This window comes from Centroberyx affinis, unplaced genomic scaffold (genome assembly GCF_046629955.1).
Source record: "Centroberyx affinis isolate AG114_WGS23_722 - 3 ecotype Tasmania unplaced genomic scaffold, CSIRO-AGI_Caff_v1 ptg004535l_1, whole genome shotgun sequence".
Lineage (NCBI taxonomy): Eukaryota > Metazoa > Chordata > Actinopteri > Beryciformes > Berycidae > Centroberyx > Centroberyx affinis.
In genome coordinates, this window is record NW_027282173.1 from 46,408 (window position 1) to 61,835 (window position 15,428).

A 15,428-nucleotide genomic window follows, 5' to 3' on the forward strand; every position below is an offset into this window, starting at 1 on the left:
CAGCCCATTGCTCCTTATACTGAGTAAACACAGATTCTCTGAACATACAAATGTTGAGCTTTTCATTATTAAGAAATACCTCACCAAACCCATAGTTACAGAACAATGTGCACACATCTCTTGACCAAGAGCCAGTCATTTGTTTATCCCATATAAATATCTTTCTTCTCAGCCTATTTTCTTCCATATCAAGTAACCGATTCCATAACTGGGCTATACATATCTTCCAGCGAGCCTCACATGGTTCCCAACCCATGTCACCCACTATAGCTAACTTTGGTGCATATTTGTGCACACCCAGAAAATATCTTATGGCACTCTTTTGGACTGATTCACACATAGAAGTATTTTGAAAGGCCCCGAACCCCAGCAGAGTAATCAAGCACAGGACACACACACGCTTGAAAAGGTTTTGAGTATGTTTGAAAGCTCATATCCTTCAGGTTTTTACCTTTACCAATAATTCCTCCCGAGGCTCTACCTGCTGATTGAGCAAGAACCATGAACACCTTTTATGAAATTCATGTGTTCATCAAAATAGAAACCTAGATATTTATATGAATCTGCATAGTTCAGCTTATGTGAGCCAACTTTAAACTGGTAAGTGCTACGGGTAGAAGAGGAATTCCTAAAGTGAATTATTTCAGTTTTCTTTTTGTTAATGACCAGTCTCCATTTTTTACACCATTCATTAGTGTAGGAGAGCAATTGTCTTTTTTCCTTAAAATGTGGAGGACAGGTCTGCTTACTGTCAACAAACCAGAATCTAATGGCTTGTCATCTAATAATCTAACCTAAAAACAAACTGCTTTGGCTAATTAATTTGGGAGTGTGAATTTAAACTAGCTAGGTAAGTGATGAAATAATTCATGTTTAGGGCAATGACTCTCAAGGTATTCCAATTCCTAATATCTGGTTCACTGGACTCTCACTAAACTCCTTCACTGCTGCTGTCACATCATGCACTGCTAACTGTTGATTTTATATTGACCGTGAAAGTGATTTGTTGTTGCAATACAGTATGATCAAATTCCTTTTTTTGGCAAATAAAAGTGACTGTCCTGAACTCATGAATTGTTTTTTTATGGCAGTCAGTGTAAGTCCAGTTTCCATGGTCATTTGGTCATTGATTTTTTTAAATTCATTAATTAATTTAATTTATATGGGTATATTTGTGATCAGGATATCCACATGTAAACATGTGCTTACTGTGCATTTTAACATGCTCAATGTGCCATAGATTAGAGGGGGGATCAGGGGAGAACCACTGATTTATTCAAGACTGAGCTGCAAAAATGTAAGAAAAAAAATAATAACTTGGGTCAAAACATTGTAGAAATATCTAGAGAAACATACTAAACCTGCCATTAAGCATTAAACACTTTAACATTAAACACTTTATTCAGTCCATCACACATGCACAATAAAACTTGGGGCAGCACAGCAGGAAAAAAACCCCTGCTTTTATGAATTCCATTATAATATACTATACAGAGACTGAATCCAGGTTTAAAGGGGCAATATGTAAGATTTTTCCTGCCCCATAGCACAAAATGACCATAACAGACCATAATAAGGGGGTTGATAGGGTTGTTTACATTTAATTGTATTGATTGCTGAACATTCTGTCAGCTTTGTGAAGTCACAACTGGCATCACAGAATCCAAGCAGTTCTGAAGCCACTGGTGACTACTCGCAGACAACAGAGCGCGACTAGAACACTGCAAGATTAAGACACACTGAGAGAAATACACTCTACAAGCTTTGCTTATTCAGATTTCCATCGATTTTGTTAAAAGTCCTGTTGGAACAGGCATCTACTGCATCATGGCCTGTCGGTCTATGCAGGAATTTAAGTCTCTGGGCTCCGAGAGACATCAAGGTGAGTATGGCATCCTGGCAAAAACCTGCAGTCCCTCTTACATGTTAATTCATATGATTTATCAGGTAGTGTGGACACTAATCCCAGTTCAGTACCTCAAGTTACAGCTGTGATTCCTGTTGTTTTGCTGTTTTTCTCATCATGATAAGGCATTTGTGTCCTGACCTGATATGAAGGCCGTGCCATACAACACTACAACTCTTCCCCCCCCCCCATTTTTTAGGCAACCACAGCAGCCCGGCAGCCCTCAACCTGCCGGTGGAGGATGCGGGAGCGGAGAGGAGGAGGAGCAAGAGGAAGGCCAGCTCCGGGAAGAGCCAGGAGGGGGCCAGCAAGAGGAGGAGGGCCTCCCAGGACCTCCCAGGACCAGCGCCTTCCTCAGATAACCCCAGAAGAACGAACAACAACAGAAGTCAGACAGAAAGATAGATTTCTACACAGGGGGTTTAGTTTAGGGTTTAGATTAGATTAGGGAATTCATTAATTAATCAGTGGAAGAGCCTCACAAGTATACTTAACAAATATCTGTGTGTGTGTGTTTGTGTGTGTGTGTAGCCACATTTATGGCCAGGTACGAGGAGGCTGGCCTGCTTGGCAACGGAAGCTATGGATCGGTCTATAGTGGCTATCGGAGGTTGGACCGTTTGCCTGTAAGCCTCTCACACACACACACACAAAATTTACCATTCACTATATGCTGTGTAAGTGCTCAGTCAAAGTATTTGTGTTTCTGTCCTGTAGGTTGCAATAAAACACATTGCCAAGGCAGATGTGCTCTACACGCCAATGGTGAGTGAAGTATTTGTTCTTTCTGTTTAATTGGAACTTCTAGAACTGAAAAAGAGCAGCTTAGATAGGATTTCCTTCTCATCCAGCCTCACCACGCCCTCTAACATTTCTTTAAGGCTCTGAACGGGAAGCAGCAGTGGGTTCCACTGGAGGTGGTGCTGCTGCAGAAAGCGGGAGCGGGAGCTGAGCCCGGATCGGTAGGCGGCACCGCGGCCGTGACCCTGGTCGACTGGTTCGAGCTGTCCGACGAGCTGGTGCTGGTGCTCGAGAGGCCCGTCCCCGCCGTGGACCTCGACGCCTACCTCGAGGCCAGAGGGGGCCGCGTCCTGGAGTGCGAGGCGAAGGTAAGAGGGGCGGAGGGATGGATGGAAGAGCGGTCCGCCTGCCTTAAAGAGCCGCGAACCCAACGAGAATTCTAGCATCCCGCGGTCTGAATGTCGCTTTCCCACCCTGACGATCTATCTAAAATTGTCTCTCTCTTTCTATCTAACCTCAGATCATCATGAAGCAGCTGGTGGACGCAGCCGCAGAGATCCAAGCCAAAGGAGTGTTTCACCGGGACATCAAGCTGGAGAACGTTCTGATCGAAACGGGCTCTGATGTCCCGCGTGTTCGCCTCATCGACTTCGGCTGCGGCTGCGTCTTCGAGGAAGGAGCTTACACCGAGGGCTACGGTACGCCGCCCCGGCTTCTCTTCACTCCTTCATCCAATCTCTGAAATTATTATTCTCAAGGTTACCCAATGTCTCTCTCCCCTTCTTTCTCTCACCTCTCTCCGTCTGAATACAGGAACCCCTACCTACACCCCTCCGGAGTGGTTCCAGCGAGGCTCCTACAGGGCCGGCCCCACCACCGTGTGGCAGTTGGGGGTGCTCATGTTCGCGCTGCTGGCCGGACAGCTGCCCTTTGACACCGTGGGGCAGACTGTGCACAAAAAGCCCAAACTGGGCAACGGGTTTTCCAAAAGTAAGACACACACACTCACACACAGATATACACATACACACAGTCAGGATGAGTATTCATCTTTGATCCCTGTCTTTTCTCTCCAGATTGTCAGGACTTTCTGAAAAGGTGTCTGAAGAAGCGTGCCAAACGCCGCTTCACCCTGGAGCACCTGCAGCTCCACCCCTGGCTCCATTGATCACGCCATCAATCACCATTACTTTTGCAAACCGGCTTAAAAAAATATAAACAATTAGAGCCACTTCCAGTCTTGATGAATGATTTGATTACTTGAATGGTTGAAAATGCTTTATTCTCCCTGACTGCTTGCAGTTTGCCTAACAGGAGTGTTTGAATGCAATCACATGCCTTCTGTCTCTGTAAACATTTAGCATTTGTTAAACGCTTGCTAGCAGGAATTAACAGACTCAGCCTACTGTGATGAAATGTCTCTTTATGTTAGTAAGTTTAGTTGATTTGAAATGATAGGTTTCAAATGAACAATACACTGAAAAGAACTGCTACAAACTTCCAGTTTATCTTGATAAAGAGCTTTTTTTCTCTGATAAGAGACGGTAAAAAGGGTAAAAAGCTATGATACAATATATAATTTATAAACAAATGATTTTATATTACACAAACGAATGATAAAATAACATTACTAATAATTAGTAAACATTATTAATGATCATTTCATTGTTTGTTAACAGTAAAATAACTATTAACTAAAGTTTAATTAACTATCAATTTACCATTTATTAATGATGGTTATTATAAAGTGTTACCCAAATTTCCTGCATTTCTACGGGGGTAGATACATAATTGGTGGGGGGGTCAGAAAAAACAAATTTCCTGCATTTCTACACCACCTAACCTCTTGGAGTAAGTCAAGAAACAGCAACCCTGTATAATGTTAACCAAAAATGTAAAATTATGTTATATTACTAGATTTCAGCATTGAGGTGCTTACATTCATGATTTTGCATAGGCATACTAACCTAAAAATCTATTATTGGGAATCGCGAGAAAGTTTCAGAGCGACAGACACAAAGCGTCCCCGTAACCATAGCAACTCACTCTCACTCCTGCCTGCGTGCGCACCAGCGCGGGAGGAGAGGGAGAGACGCAGAAGAGCCGCTGACTGAGATTACTCTGAGCAGCATGCATGGGAATAAATTACAATATAATACATTTGTGTATATTTCTCGCTATTCAGATGGTCTGAATAACTCTGTGCTGCACGGTGCTGCTCTGTCTTTGCGCCGCAACGTTTATGAATTTGTTTTTCACTGCGTGAGAAAATGGACTTGTGGCATGAGAGCGTGTGATAAATGTCAATTGCTTGAGTCTCTCGGCCAATGCGTGAGAGTTGGCAGCCCTGTGAACTCGCTTGACATTATTATGTATGAAACTGCCAATCAGATTTATTTACTTAATTTATCCGGCCCACTTTAACCCCTGCAATTAACCATACATAGCATAGCGTTTAGGGAAATTAGAACACTAGTAATTTGAATCAAATTGCAATAAAGTTGCGCATGATCCACCAAGTAAAGAACAAAGAGAATGACACATGCATAGGCTCAGAAACAGATAACATGGACAAAAAGAGGATCCCACAAAGAAAATCCCACTTGAAAAAATTACAGTGTAATGGTGTAATTATTACACCATTACACCACCATTACATTTTTCCTCTCGCGCACCCCCTAGAGGCAACTCGCGCGCACCACACTTTGGGAATCCCTGTTCTAGACTGACATACCGTCCAGTTTCAACCGTAAGTGGTAAAATACCAGATCTCAGCTGGGCACATAAGGCTCTTTGCTTTTTAGATAAATTATATACAACATAATTCTCAGTACCATATTCATATTTTATCATCCTAAATATATGCAATTTTGGTTTAGTCCATATATGATCAGCCCATTGCTCCTTATACTGAGTAAACACAGATTCTCTGAACATACAAATGCTGAGCTTTTCGTTATTAAGAAATACCTCACCAAACCCATAGTTATAGAACAATGTGCACACATCTCTTGACCAAGAGCCAGTCATTTGTTTATCCCATATAAATATCTTTCTTCTCAGCCTATTTTCTTCCATATCAAGCAAGCGATTCCATAACTGGGCTATACATATCTTCCAGTGAGCCTCACATGGTTCCCAACCCGTTTGTATATGAATGAAGAAGCTGACCCACAGTGCAATTGTTTGGCTTCAGAACACTTGGATTATGCTTCACAAGCTGTTTGGAGGAATTTTATGGTCATTTTTTTGCCCTTTCTGGAACTCAAAAGAATAAATCCCAGACCAGTTCAGTTGTTTTGAAGTAGGCTGACACGAAGCTGCTCTACTAACTTGCTGTGTGTTATGTGGGATATATAAACTTCAATTTGTTTCTACTGTCATTGGTGAGTAGTTTTGGGTGATCTATGTCTTTTATGCTCAAAGGTTGAGCGCTTTCCGATTAGAGCATTGTTGAGTTCCGCCTCGGGTTTGTAGATCATCACTCTAGCTCCAGCTGGATGGGAGCTCACATTGTGGCCACACTGATTTGTCAGAAAACGGACAGAATTTTTGACGGATTGATATTTGTCTGGGTGATTGTTATGGAACATGATCCTGGTTCATGTTCAGAAGTACAGTAAGGAGAAAACATACCAAGAAGGCTTTGCTCATAGCTACTTCATAGAAAAAAGAAGAAACAGACTGTACAGTAAAAGTTCAACAATGATGGGAGACGAATCTGTCCGTCCAGAAAAGGTTCAACTCTTTATTGTTAAACTTTATGTCCGGCACAACTGATGGAAATCTGACGGAGATGGACGCGTTCGGACAACGGATAGCTCCAGTTGAAATTTAATTGAAATGAATTTACACGGACAGACACAACGGCTCAGTGTGGCTGCCCCCTAAGCCATTACATCCTTGGCTAAGATAAAATACTAAGCTTAAATACGGCATGAATATTCCAATTGCCAAGGTAAAGTAACACAGACCTAATATTAGTAGCTAAAACTAAGAGTCAAGAGTCAAGGTTTTCTGCAAAGGATTTCACTTAAGGTTTAGTTTAGGAAATTGGCTTAGATTGTTGCAACAAACATCTCAGACTTATTCCATAGATAAGAAAAAATACAAAGCCGCTGCGACACAAATATTCCAATTGCCATGGTAACGTAACACAGACCGAGAGAAGATTTGTTGTAGCTAAAGCTAATGTTGCAAGCTAGCTAGCCAATAACAATCCAGTCAGCAAGCCACAACAGCAATAATGTCAGAGAATCATGGGTAAAGTTGCTTAGTGGCTTATGATTTCTGAATTGCAGTTATATATATTTTTTTAAATAGATTTTAAGGAATTAGTTGGGATAAAAAATACAACATAAGGATGAAAATACTTCAGTATACTTAAGTATACTTAAGTATACTTAAGTATACAGGAGCACAGGACTTGAGCTGAATTTTTGCAACTCATTTTCAAGGAAATCTTAACTTGAATGGAAATTCTTAAATTAAGAGGCTTCATGCAAAGGGGCACAGTTCTTTTCCAGTGCATATAACGCTCAGCATGACCAGAAAGCTAAATAATCCTCCTCTTATCCCTGTTGTTATAATTCCATCTTCTGTACATAGGTATAAATGCTGCTCTGCTGATTGGTTGATGCCTTTTATGCTTTTAAAGTTCAAAGCAAGAAGAAATTGTGTTCAATTGCATTGCCCCACATGAATTAGTCCTTATCATGGTAAAATAGATCTACTTCATGGACTCCTGCCATACACAAAGGAAGCATGAATGTCTGTGTGTGTGCATGAAACTGCATGTGAGTAAAATAAAATTCAATAATAACAGTGATTACAGAATTAGCTCCCCAGTGAAATGTCATAATAGTCAAACCATTTAAATCATTGACGGGAGGGTATGAGAACACTGAGAAAGGTCAACATGGGGTGTAAAAGCAGTGGTATACTTACAACAAAGGCGGGCAAACTTGCCAGAAATCAAACCAGTCTAACATGTTTCCACCTAAAAATGTGTGTATACATGCTACAGATTTGTTTTATTTGGTTGACACTCCACACCAGTGGGGGAGCATCAAGATTAAGGCTTTGTCCACACTAATGCAGATAAATTTGATATTGCTGTTCCCAGCTTTCTGCTGGCTTACCGCCACTGCCATTATTTAAAAGGTGATCCTGAGGAATGAAGTCTGTTAGCAAGTTTAGTTTCTGAAAAAAAGCCTAAATCAGAAAGGGAAAAAGTGGTCACGGTAGAGTTGTTTTTCTCTACTTCCTGTTGTGCGAGGAGGTTTGGGGTGGCTCTCAAGCCATAACCACTTTTTTTTTTTTTAAGATTTATTTTTAGGCATATTTTTGCTTTATTGATAGAGACAGGGTTAGGGAGACAGGAAGGTATGGGAGAGAGAGAGGGGAGAACATGCAGCAAATAGCTGCAGGCCGGATTCAAACCCGGGTCGTTGCGTGAAGGACTGAGCCTTATGGTATGCGCTCTACTCAGTGAGCCACCAGGGCACCTCATAACCCCCGTTCCTTGAAGCGTTGAAACAGCCGATACAGCCTGGATGGATCACATGACAATGATACTGACGTATGATTGTCATGTGATTCCCCTTCCACATTACAACACGAGACTTCATCCACTTGGGAGAGCGTTTTCGGAAAGCTCTGTTTTCTGTGGTCGAAAACGTCGTCTTAGCGTGGATGGAAGGCCAAAATTGAGAAATAAATTGATTCAAAAATGTAGTTATCCATAAAATGGGTTGCTATAATCTGTATTGGAATCAACGTGTTCTTCACAGTTATCTTCAGCCTAGTGAATTAAAGAGTAACTAAACTCCAAACCCAAATCTGTGGTGACGCCTGACACCTAATGGTGAAAAGTAGGGTACTGAACTGGCCATCTGCTATTGGCTGATCTTTGGTGCCAGGCGATGTCACCACCTGTTGTACTCTAAAGAGGGTGACATCACCTGGCACCAAAGACTAGCCCCTGCGTCAGATTATACTCATCCGCTAAGGCAGCAGCCTCTGCAGTAGTCCTAACTTTCTGCTTGTTTGTATACCTACCTATGTGGCCATTAATTTAATCTTTAAATTAACCACTGAATAGTTACAACTATCAGCTGGACTGAGAGCAGATCTGATTACTGGGGAGACCGGACAGAGCTCACGGATGCACATGATTCACTCACCTTAACCGTCAAATACCAATGCCATACAAATTTGAACTTAAGTACAGCCATAACATTTTCTTTGAGCCTTTTATCACGAATGTCAGGTTCATAATGCTCAGAAATTTTCAACAATTGATCCTTGCTGTCAATACCATCCGGCCCCTCCTGTTGGCTGAGAAGCTCTCAGAGATGCAGGTAGACCACAACCTCATGGACTAGATTATGGACTACGGACTACCTCACCGGCAGGCTGCAGTACATCCGGCTGCAGGGCAGCCTGTCAGACGTGGTGGTGGGCAACACCGGCGCACCCCAAGGAACCGTACTGTCACCATTTGTTTTCACCCTCTACACCTCGGACTTACGCTTCAACTCTGGATCTTGCCACCTACAGAAGTTCTCTGACGACTCCTCATGTTGGCTGCATCACAGAGGACAATGAGGAACAATACAGAGAGCTGCTAGAGAGCTTTGTAGGTTGGTGCGAGAACAACCACCTCCAGCTCAACATCAGGAAGACGAAGGAGCTGGTGGTGGACTTCAGAGGGAGGTAGAGATGGTGAACTCCTATCAGTTCCTCGGAGTGCAACTCAACAATAAACTGGACTGGTCGGACAACACTTAGGCCCTCTACAGGAAAGGACAGAGCAGGCTGTTCTGCCAGACAAGGCTCAGGTCTTTCAATGTGTGCAACAGGCTGCTGCAGATGTTCTACCAGTCTGTAGTGGCCAGTGCGCTCTTCTTTGCTGTGGTGTACTGGGGAGGTGGCATCAAGGCAGGGGAAGCCAACAGACTGAAGAAGCTGGTGAGGAAGGCTAGCTGTGTGGTGGGACAGTCTGGAGGCAGTGGTAGAGAGGAGGATGAGGGGAAAGGTAAACTCTATCCTGGAGAACCCCTCTTGCCTTCTCTACAACGAGCTGAGGCTGATGAGGGGCATTGTCCTCCAATTGCTGATGTGGCACCTGAATTTCCCCAAGGGGATCAATAAAGTGCTATCTTATTTTATCTTATCTTATCTTTGTGTACCATTCTAAGAATTCTTCTGAGGGAAAATGAATAAATTCATTTATATTTGGTATCTTGGGCCAAACACTGCCAATGAGCCCAAGGAAAAATAGCACACACTGCCATTGCGCAAAAAAACCTAATAATAAATGGAGTTTCCCCACTAACTGCCAAACCATGAAGCTGTCTAAATGAACTCTAGTCTTCATGCAACTACTGATGACGGGTACTTACACACCAAGCCCGATGGGGCCAGGGAGCGACTGGCAAGCCAGCAACTCTCTCGATACCACAGATGTGCCCCTGAGACAACAGCTACTAATCACTTTCGCCACAGCACTATAATTAGACCCCAACATGCCCCAAAGGAGTCATGTCGTTATGCCTGGCAGGAGAAAAGGGAATGGTAACTCTGAAAAACAAAAATAAATTGCACACAGGTTGCCAGCACCTACCTTCCTCAATTTGCTGAAAAGAACCAATAGCTCCAGCAATTACAGGCCTAACTGGAGACAAACCTGCACTCTCATCCCCATGCACCCAAATGGCCTACAACAAAACACTTAAACAAATAACCTAGTTATGCAAAAATGAAATCAATCCAAAACACTGTCCCCCAACCAAATAGCACAGCTGACGCAAAATGATTATAAAGCGATACAAAGTCGCTTATCCGGGTCAGGGTTGCGGTGGCACCAGGGAGAGCAGAGCAGCCCAGACCTCCCTTTCCCCAACAACTTTTCTGGGGGATCCCCAAACGCTCCCAGGCCAGATACCTCAGGGAACTCGGTCATAATCCTTTTGCAAATCCACAAAACACATGTACACAGGATTAGCAAATTTCCATGACACCTCGATTATCTCTCGAGAGGATAAAAAACTGGTCCACTGGTCCACTGCGACCAGGACGAAATCCACATTGCTCCTCCTGAATCTGAGGTTTGACAGTTGGACAGTCGGAGTCTCCTTAACAGCACACTGCCATAGGCTTTCCCAGGGAGGCTGAGCAGTGTGATTCCATGATAGCTGGAACACACCATCGGCCTTTTTGAAAATGTGGACCACCACCTCTCTCTGCCAATCTATCAGCACTGTTCCCAAAATCCAATGCGTACATTGAATTAGCCTTGGCCCTGGTCAAGTGCTCTCGGAGTGAAATTGGAATGACTGAAGAGCCTGGCATCCGAGGTCCTGCCCTGAGCACCCACACTGATGTATCTGAATTTGTAATTTGCATGAACCACAGTAGTTTCAGAAAGTGCTCCCACTCTTTGCTGCTCTGAAAAATAAATACAGAACATAATAATTAGGCTGGTATACTGTACCATGGCCAATTAGCCAGAAGGGATGAATTCCCCCACCTAAACCTGGATGAGTTGATATAAGGCATGTCCAGTGGGAGAATTATATAGTTTAGTAGGATAGAATGATTGTCTGTACTCATAGCAAAGCTCGCCTTCACAATTTTTTCCTGGAGAACTGGACACAGGGCTTCGGAAGTCTCACAATCTTTGAGGCTGTGGAGGCTCCAATAGGGTATTGGAACCTCAGGGATAAGTGTGATTCTCCTATGTGAAAAAGAGAACATGAAAAGCATTCATTTGAAAAGTACAATAAAAGTAAATGTAAAGAGTAATGAATAATCTGAACCGCAAACCTGTTGCCAAGGGTCAAGGACAATCTCTCTGACACAGTGGTGGCAAGCCTCATCTTCATGCCTTGCCTTGTTATTAGGGGTCCAACATCAAACTCTTCTGAGGTCATTCTTAAGCTGCCTACAGATGATCAGCAATTTGCTCTTTGCTCACTATTCTCGCTATTATCTCATTGGTTGCATCCCGGTAAATGGGATCAAAGTTGAAATTGCTAGAACTTTGAGTGCCGTGGCAAGGAGGAAAATCCGTGCGGTGCGCGATGCCCAAGGTGGCGCCACCATGAGGTTGGGCGTCAGCCCTCTCTCAATAGCAAAACAATGGCTCAGCTAGAGCAAAATGATTTTGCCGGTGGACATGTGTAGGCAGCTTTAAAAGCTCCCTAAAGCTCATGCTGCCCTCTGCCAATCAACATAGCAATACAAATCAAGGCAAGACCGTAAGGCAAAGCACAATGGCCCTCATTTACGAAACGAACGCGTGACAGAAAACTGGGCCTACGGTCATTTCCATGCAAAGCTCAGCATTTATCAATCTGGACGTGAAGTTTCTCTTTGGACGTATTACGCATCTCCATGTCGTAAATTCTAAGGGCTAGGCCCGAATATCTAGGGGCGTGATATTTAAATGACGATTGTTTTCAGCCGCCACATTTATCAACGCCTGATCATTCTTACGCTGTGATTGGCGAGATACGAACGTTTCATGAATCACACGTGAACCCTGTTGTAAGATGATTTCTGCGCTTGGATCTGCGCTGGTTTCTACATTAGATTGATAAATGAGGGCCAATGTGTCTCATAGAGCTAATGATCAACCACAGAATTACAATGCCAATCAGTAGCCCATTCGTTTAGCTGAGTTGACAACAAATCGATCTTGAATGTGACACTACCTTAGCCCGACTGTCAGTATACCATGCCTGGCAGTTGTTGCCCTAGAGTTATTAAGGTTGTTGCTAGTAACAAATCTTTTTTTTCTTTCTTTTTTCATTGCAAATTACTGTAATGCACAAATTACCAGTGTAGCGAGTTGGGTTTGACTGGCTACCTCTATTGTTGTTTTGGCTGGTGTGATGTTGGATTGCACAAGTCAGCAAGACAATCTCGGTTACATCGTTAAGTGTTTGATGCCCTGTCCAGTGTGTTTTCAGAATCAGCTAGGATTTTAAATATCTTGTCGTTTGTCACCAGTTTAAAGGAAACTGTGTATCCTTGTAATGTTTTTGCCATGAAAATGGTCAAATTAAAGATATTGAATTGGCTAGTCGCAGCCTCAATCAAATGAATATCTATATCGGTATCCTATATCCTCCCTACTTCCCATGGCTCTGCCTCACTCCTAAAAATAGATGTTGAGTTGCTCCTATTGATATTTCATAGTGTCATGTCTGTCTATTTTTTGTCTGATTTTTTTCAGATTTTTTCCTAGTTTTTAATCATTTGTGGTCGTTCCTCACTCCCTCCTCTCTGCCATCTCACCCCCCCCCAATCACTGAACCCTTCCCAGACCCAGGGCTGAAGAACAACCTGTCCTCTAATTGCATTACGCTTTCAATTCCCCTTAATGAAAATGACTATTCTGGACAATGGGAGGAAATTACATTTGAGCAATGGATGACCAGCTCTTTATCCCTTGCCCCTGACTCCCCGCTCCCACCCTCCTACCACCACCCACCCTCCACAAAGCCTCCGCCAGAACATCTGTAAAGATGGATTTTTCTTCATAGATAATTTTCCTAATTAAACCACACAATATTTAATTAAGAGCCAGTGTGGTTTAATTACAGAGATTTTTCTTTCCCTCCTCCTCTTCTTTCGTTCTCTCTCTCTCTCTCCCTCTCTTTTTCTTTCTCCCTCCATCCCTTTCTCTCTCTCCGTCTCTCTCCCTCTCCTCTGCTCACATTCTTGGGAAGGTGGGAGTTAACCTTGGAGTATCGCAGCATGGAAAGAGTCTTCTGTTAAAATGAGGAAATGTCTTTTTTAATGAATGCTGACCCGGTGTCCTCACAGCTCTGTCCTAGTTCATCACCACTGTTGGGTGAAAACCTTCATTCAACATTTCAGGAACTCCCTGAAGCCTTAAAGAAAAAACAGCCTTATTTTTAGCCTGACAAGATAGGCACATTTGAGGTTTATCCAGTGGGAACTGTAAGGAGTTCATTAGCACCACGGGTTGTAGAATTTCCCCAACCCATCCTTCAATTTAAGTTAAAACATGAAAATAAACAAAATTACAAGTTTAGTAATTAGAGTGACAATAGCAATATATTTCTTTTTTATCGCTTCCCTCTCTCTCTGTAACTCCACACCACAGCACTTTATAGGCCAATATACTGCATGCTACCAGAAAGCAAATAACCACCGCAGTAACTGCACACTGGTTTAGCTAGGCCATTTGACCAATTGTTGACTCCATGAAGCTATTAATGGTAATTACATGATGTTGCAAAGAGATATTGATCTCGCCCCAGAGTTTTAAAGAGCTTGAGAGTGGAGACCACTGTCACCACAGTGTCATTACGATAGGGTTAAAGGGAAGATAATTAAGATTTTTACTGCCCCGTAGCACAAAATGACAATAATATATCTGCGGGGGGTTGATAGCGTTGCTGATCAATACCATTGACTCAGTGATTATTTAGCCAGGAGCTGAGATTTCTGGCTTTCAAAACTCATCTCCATCACCACACACACACACACACACACACACACTACTGGTTGCCGATAGAGGTGGATAGAGGTCATAGATTACTTAATGTCCCTGTTCGTGTTTGAGTTGTACCCTTTTGCAATTCTGCAGGGTATTGCAACAATATATGTTGCAATAATGTAAATATCTTTTTCTTTGTATGTTTGTTTGTTTTTTTGTCATTTCCCTGCATTTGGGCACTCACAGCTTATGTCCAGCTCTTTGTTCATTACTTCCACCAAGGAGGTTATGTTTTTGGTGCCGTTTGTTTGTTTGTCTGTTTGCAGGATTACAGAAAAACTACTGGCCCGATTTTCATGAAACTTCATGGAAGGGTGTAGCATGGGCCAAGGAAGAACCCATTACATTTTGGAGCGGATCCGGATCCAACTCACAAACAAGCAATAATAGCACGAACCTTCGCGGAGGTCTGCGCTCTCCGAGTGCCCTTCTAGTTTCATTTAATTTCAGCTTGAGAATTTGGAGAAAAAAAAATAGTTATCTGAACAGGTATATTACATTATTTCCTTTGGTCTCTACTACACTCGAGGCGGCGCTTGTTGCACTTAGCCCCAAAACCCCTTTCCGACACAATGTTTCCAGAAGTCGATAAGGGCGCAGTTTCATCACGTGTGGATTGTAGCTTTTAAGTCCAGGGAGGTTCAAGTCTCACCGCTGGACTTTGTGACCACCGCTTACCCCAGCGGTCTCGATCTCCGCGACTCTGTTGGTGTACTAATCAGTGATGAGCAACCGCGGCTCATCTCGGGGATCTCCACGCAGCAGGTCCTGCAGATCGTCCTCGCACATCCTCTTGTGCGGAGAGAAGTAGCTGCTCTCCACCGGCACACAGAGATATGAAGTTAATTAAACTGCCAATCCCGTTGAGGACCGTGACAGCCAGAGAAGAACTGTGCCTGGATTAGAACAGAGGAGCGGAGGAAGAAGAGGAGGAGGGTGGAGGCTAAAGCGACCTGCAGTATCTTGTTAATTCCATTCGCTAAAAAAAATGTTTGTTGTCGTACGCTGCATGTTGTTTAGGTTGCTGTTGAGATATTTGACGTGTGTTTATGTAACGGCTAAATTCACACCAACGGTAAGAAGGAACCCTTTCATTGTGTAGCTGAATTAGCTGGAAGGGTGGCAAGGCCATCTATCACCCTGGCAGCACAGGACTCATGGGAGGAGATTCACCCCAAGAGGAAGCCCTAGTCCTGATAGTGAAGTGAAGTGACTAAAGCCTGTTAAATTTGCACTTTTTACTTT

General features: G+C 43.1%; 1 protein-coding gene across 1 annotated transcript; it reads left to right on the forward strand.

The window, feature by feature from the left end:
• The first annotated feature begins 1,827 nt into the window (after positions 1 to 1,827).
• Positions 1,828 to 3,815, forward strand: LOC139665339 (serine/threonine-protein kinase pim-2-like). The gene is made up of 8 exons (XM_071544333.1): positions 1,828 to 1,882; positions 2,106 to 2,294; positions 2,438 to 2,532; positions 2,624 to 2,671; positions 2,788 to 3,015; positions 3,168 to 3,345; positions 3,461 to 3,637; positions 3,724 to 3,815. The coding sequence occupies exons 1-8, from the start codon at positions 1,828 to 1,830 to the stop codon at positions 3,813 to 3,815; spliced, it is 1,062 nt and encodes a 353-aa protein (XP_071400434.1).
• Positions 3,816 to 15,428: the final 11,613 nt, after the last annotated feature.

Coding starts and splice junctions, on each gene's coding strand:
- LOC139665339 (XM_071544333.1), top strand. CDS start 1,828: ATGGCCTGTCGGTCTATGCAGGAATTTAAGTCTCTGGGCTCCGAGAGA. Junction 2,295..2,437: donor AAGAACGAACAACAACAGAA/GTCAGACAGAAA, acceptor GTGTGTGTGTAG/CCACATTTATGGCCAGGTAC. Junction 2,533..2,623: donor GGAGGTTGGACCGTTTGCCT/GTAAGCCTCTCA, acceptor TCTGTCCTGTAG/GTTGCAATAAAACACATTGC.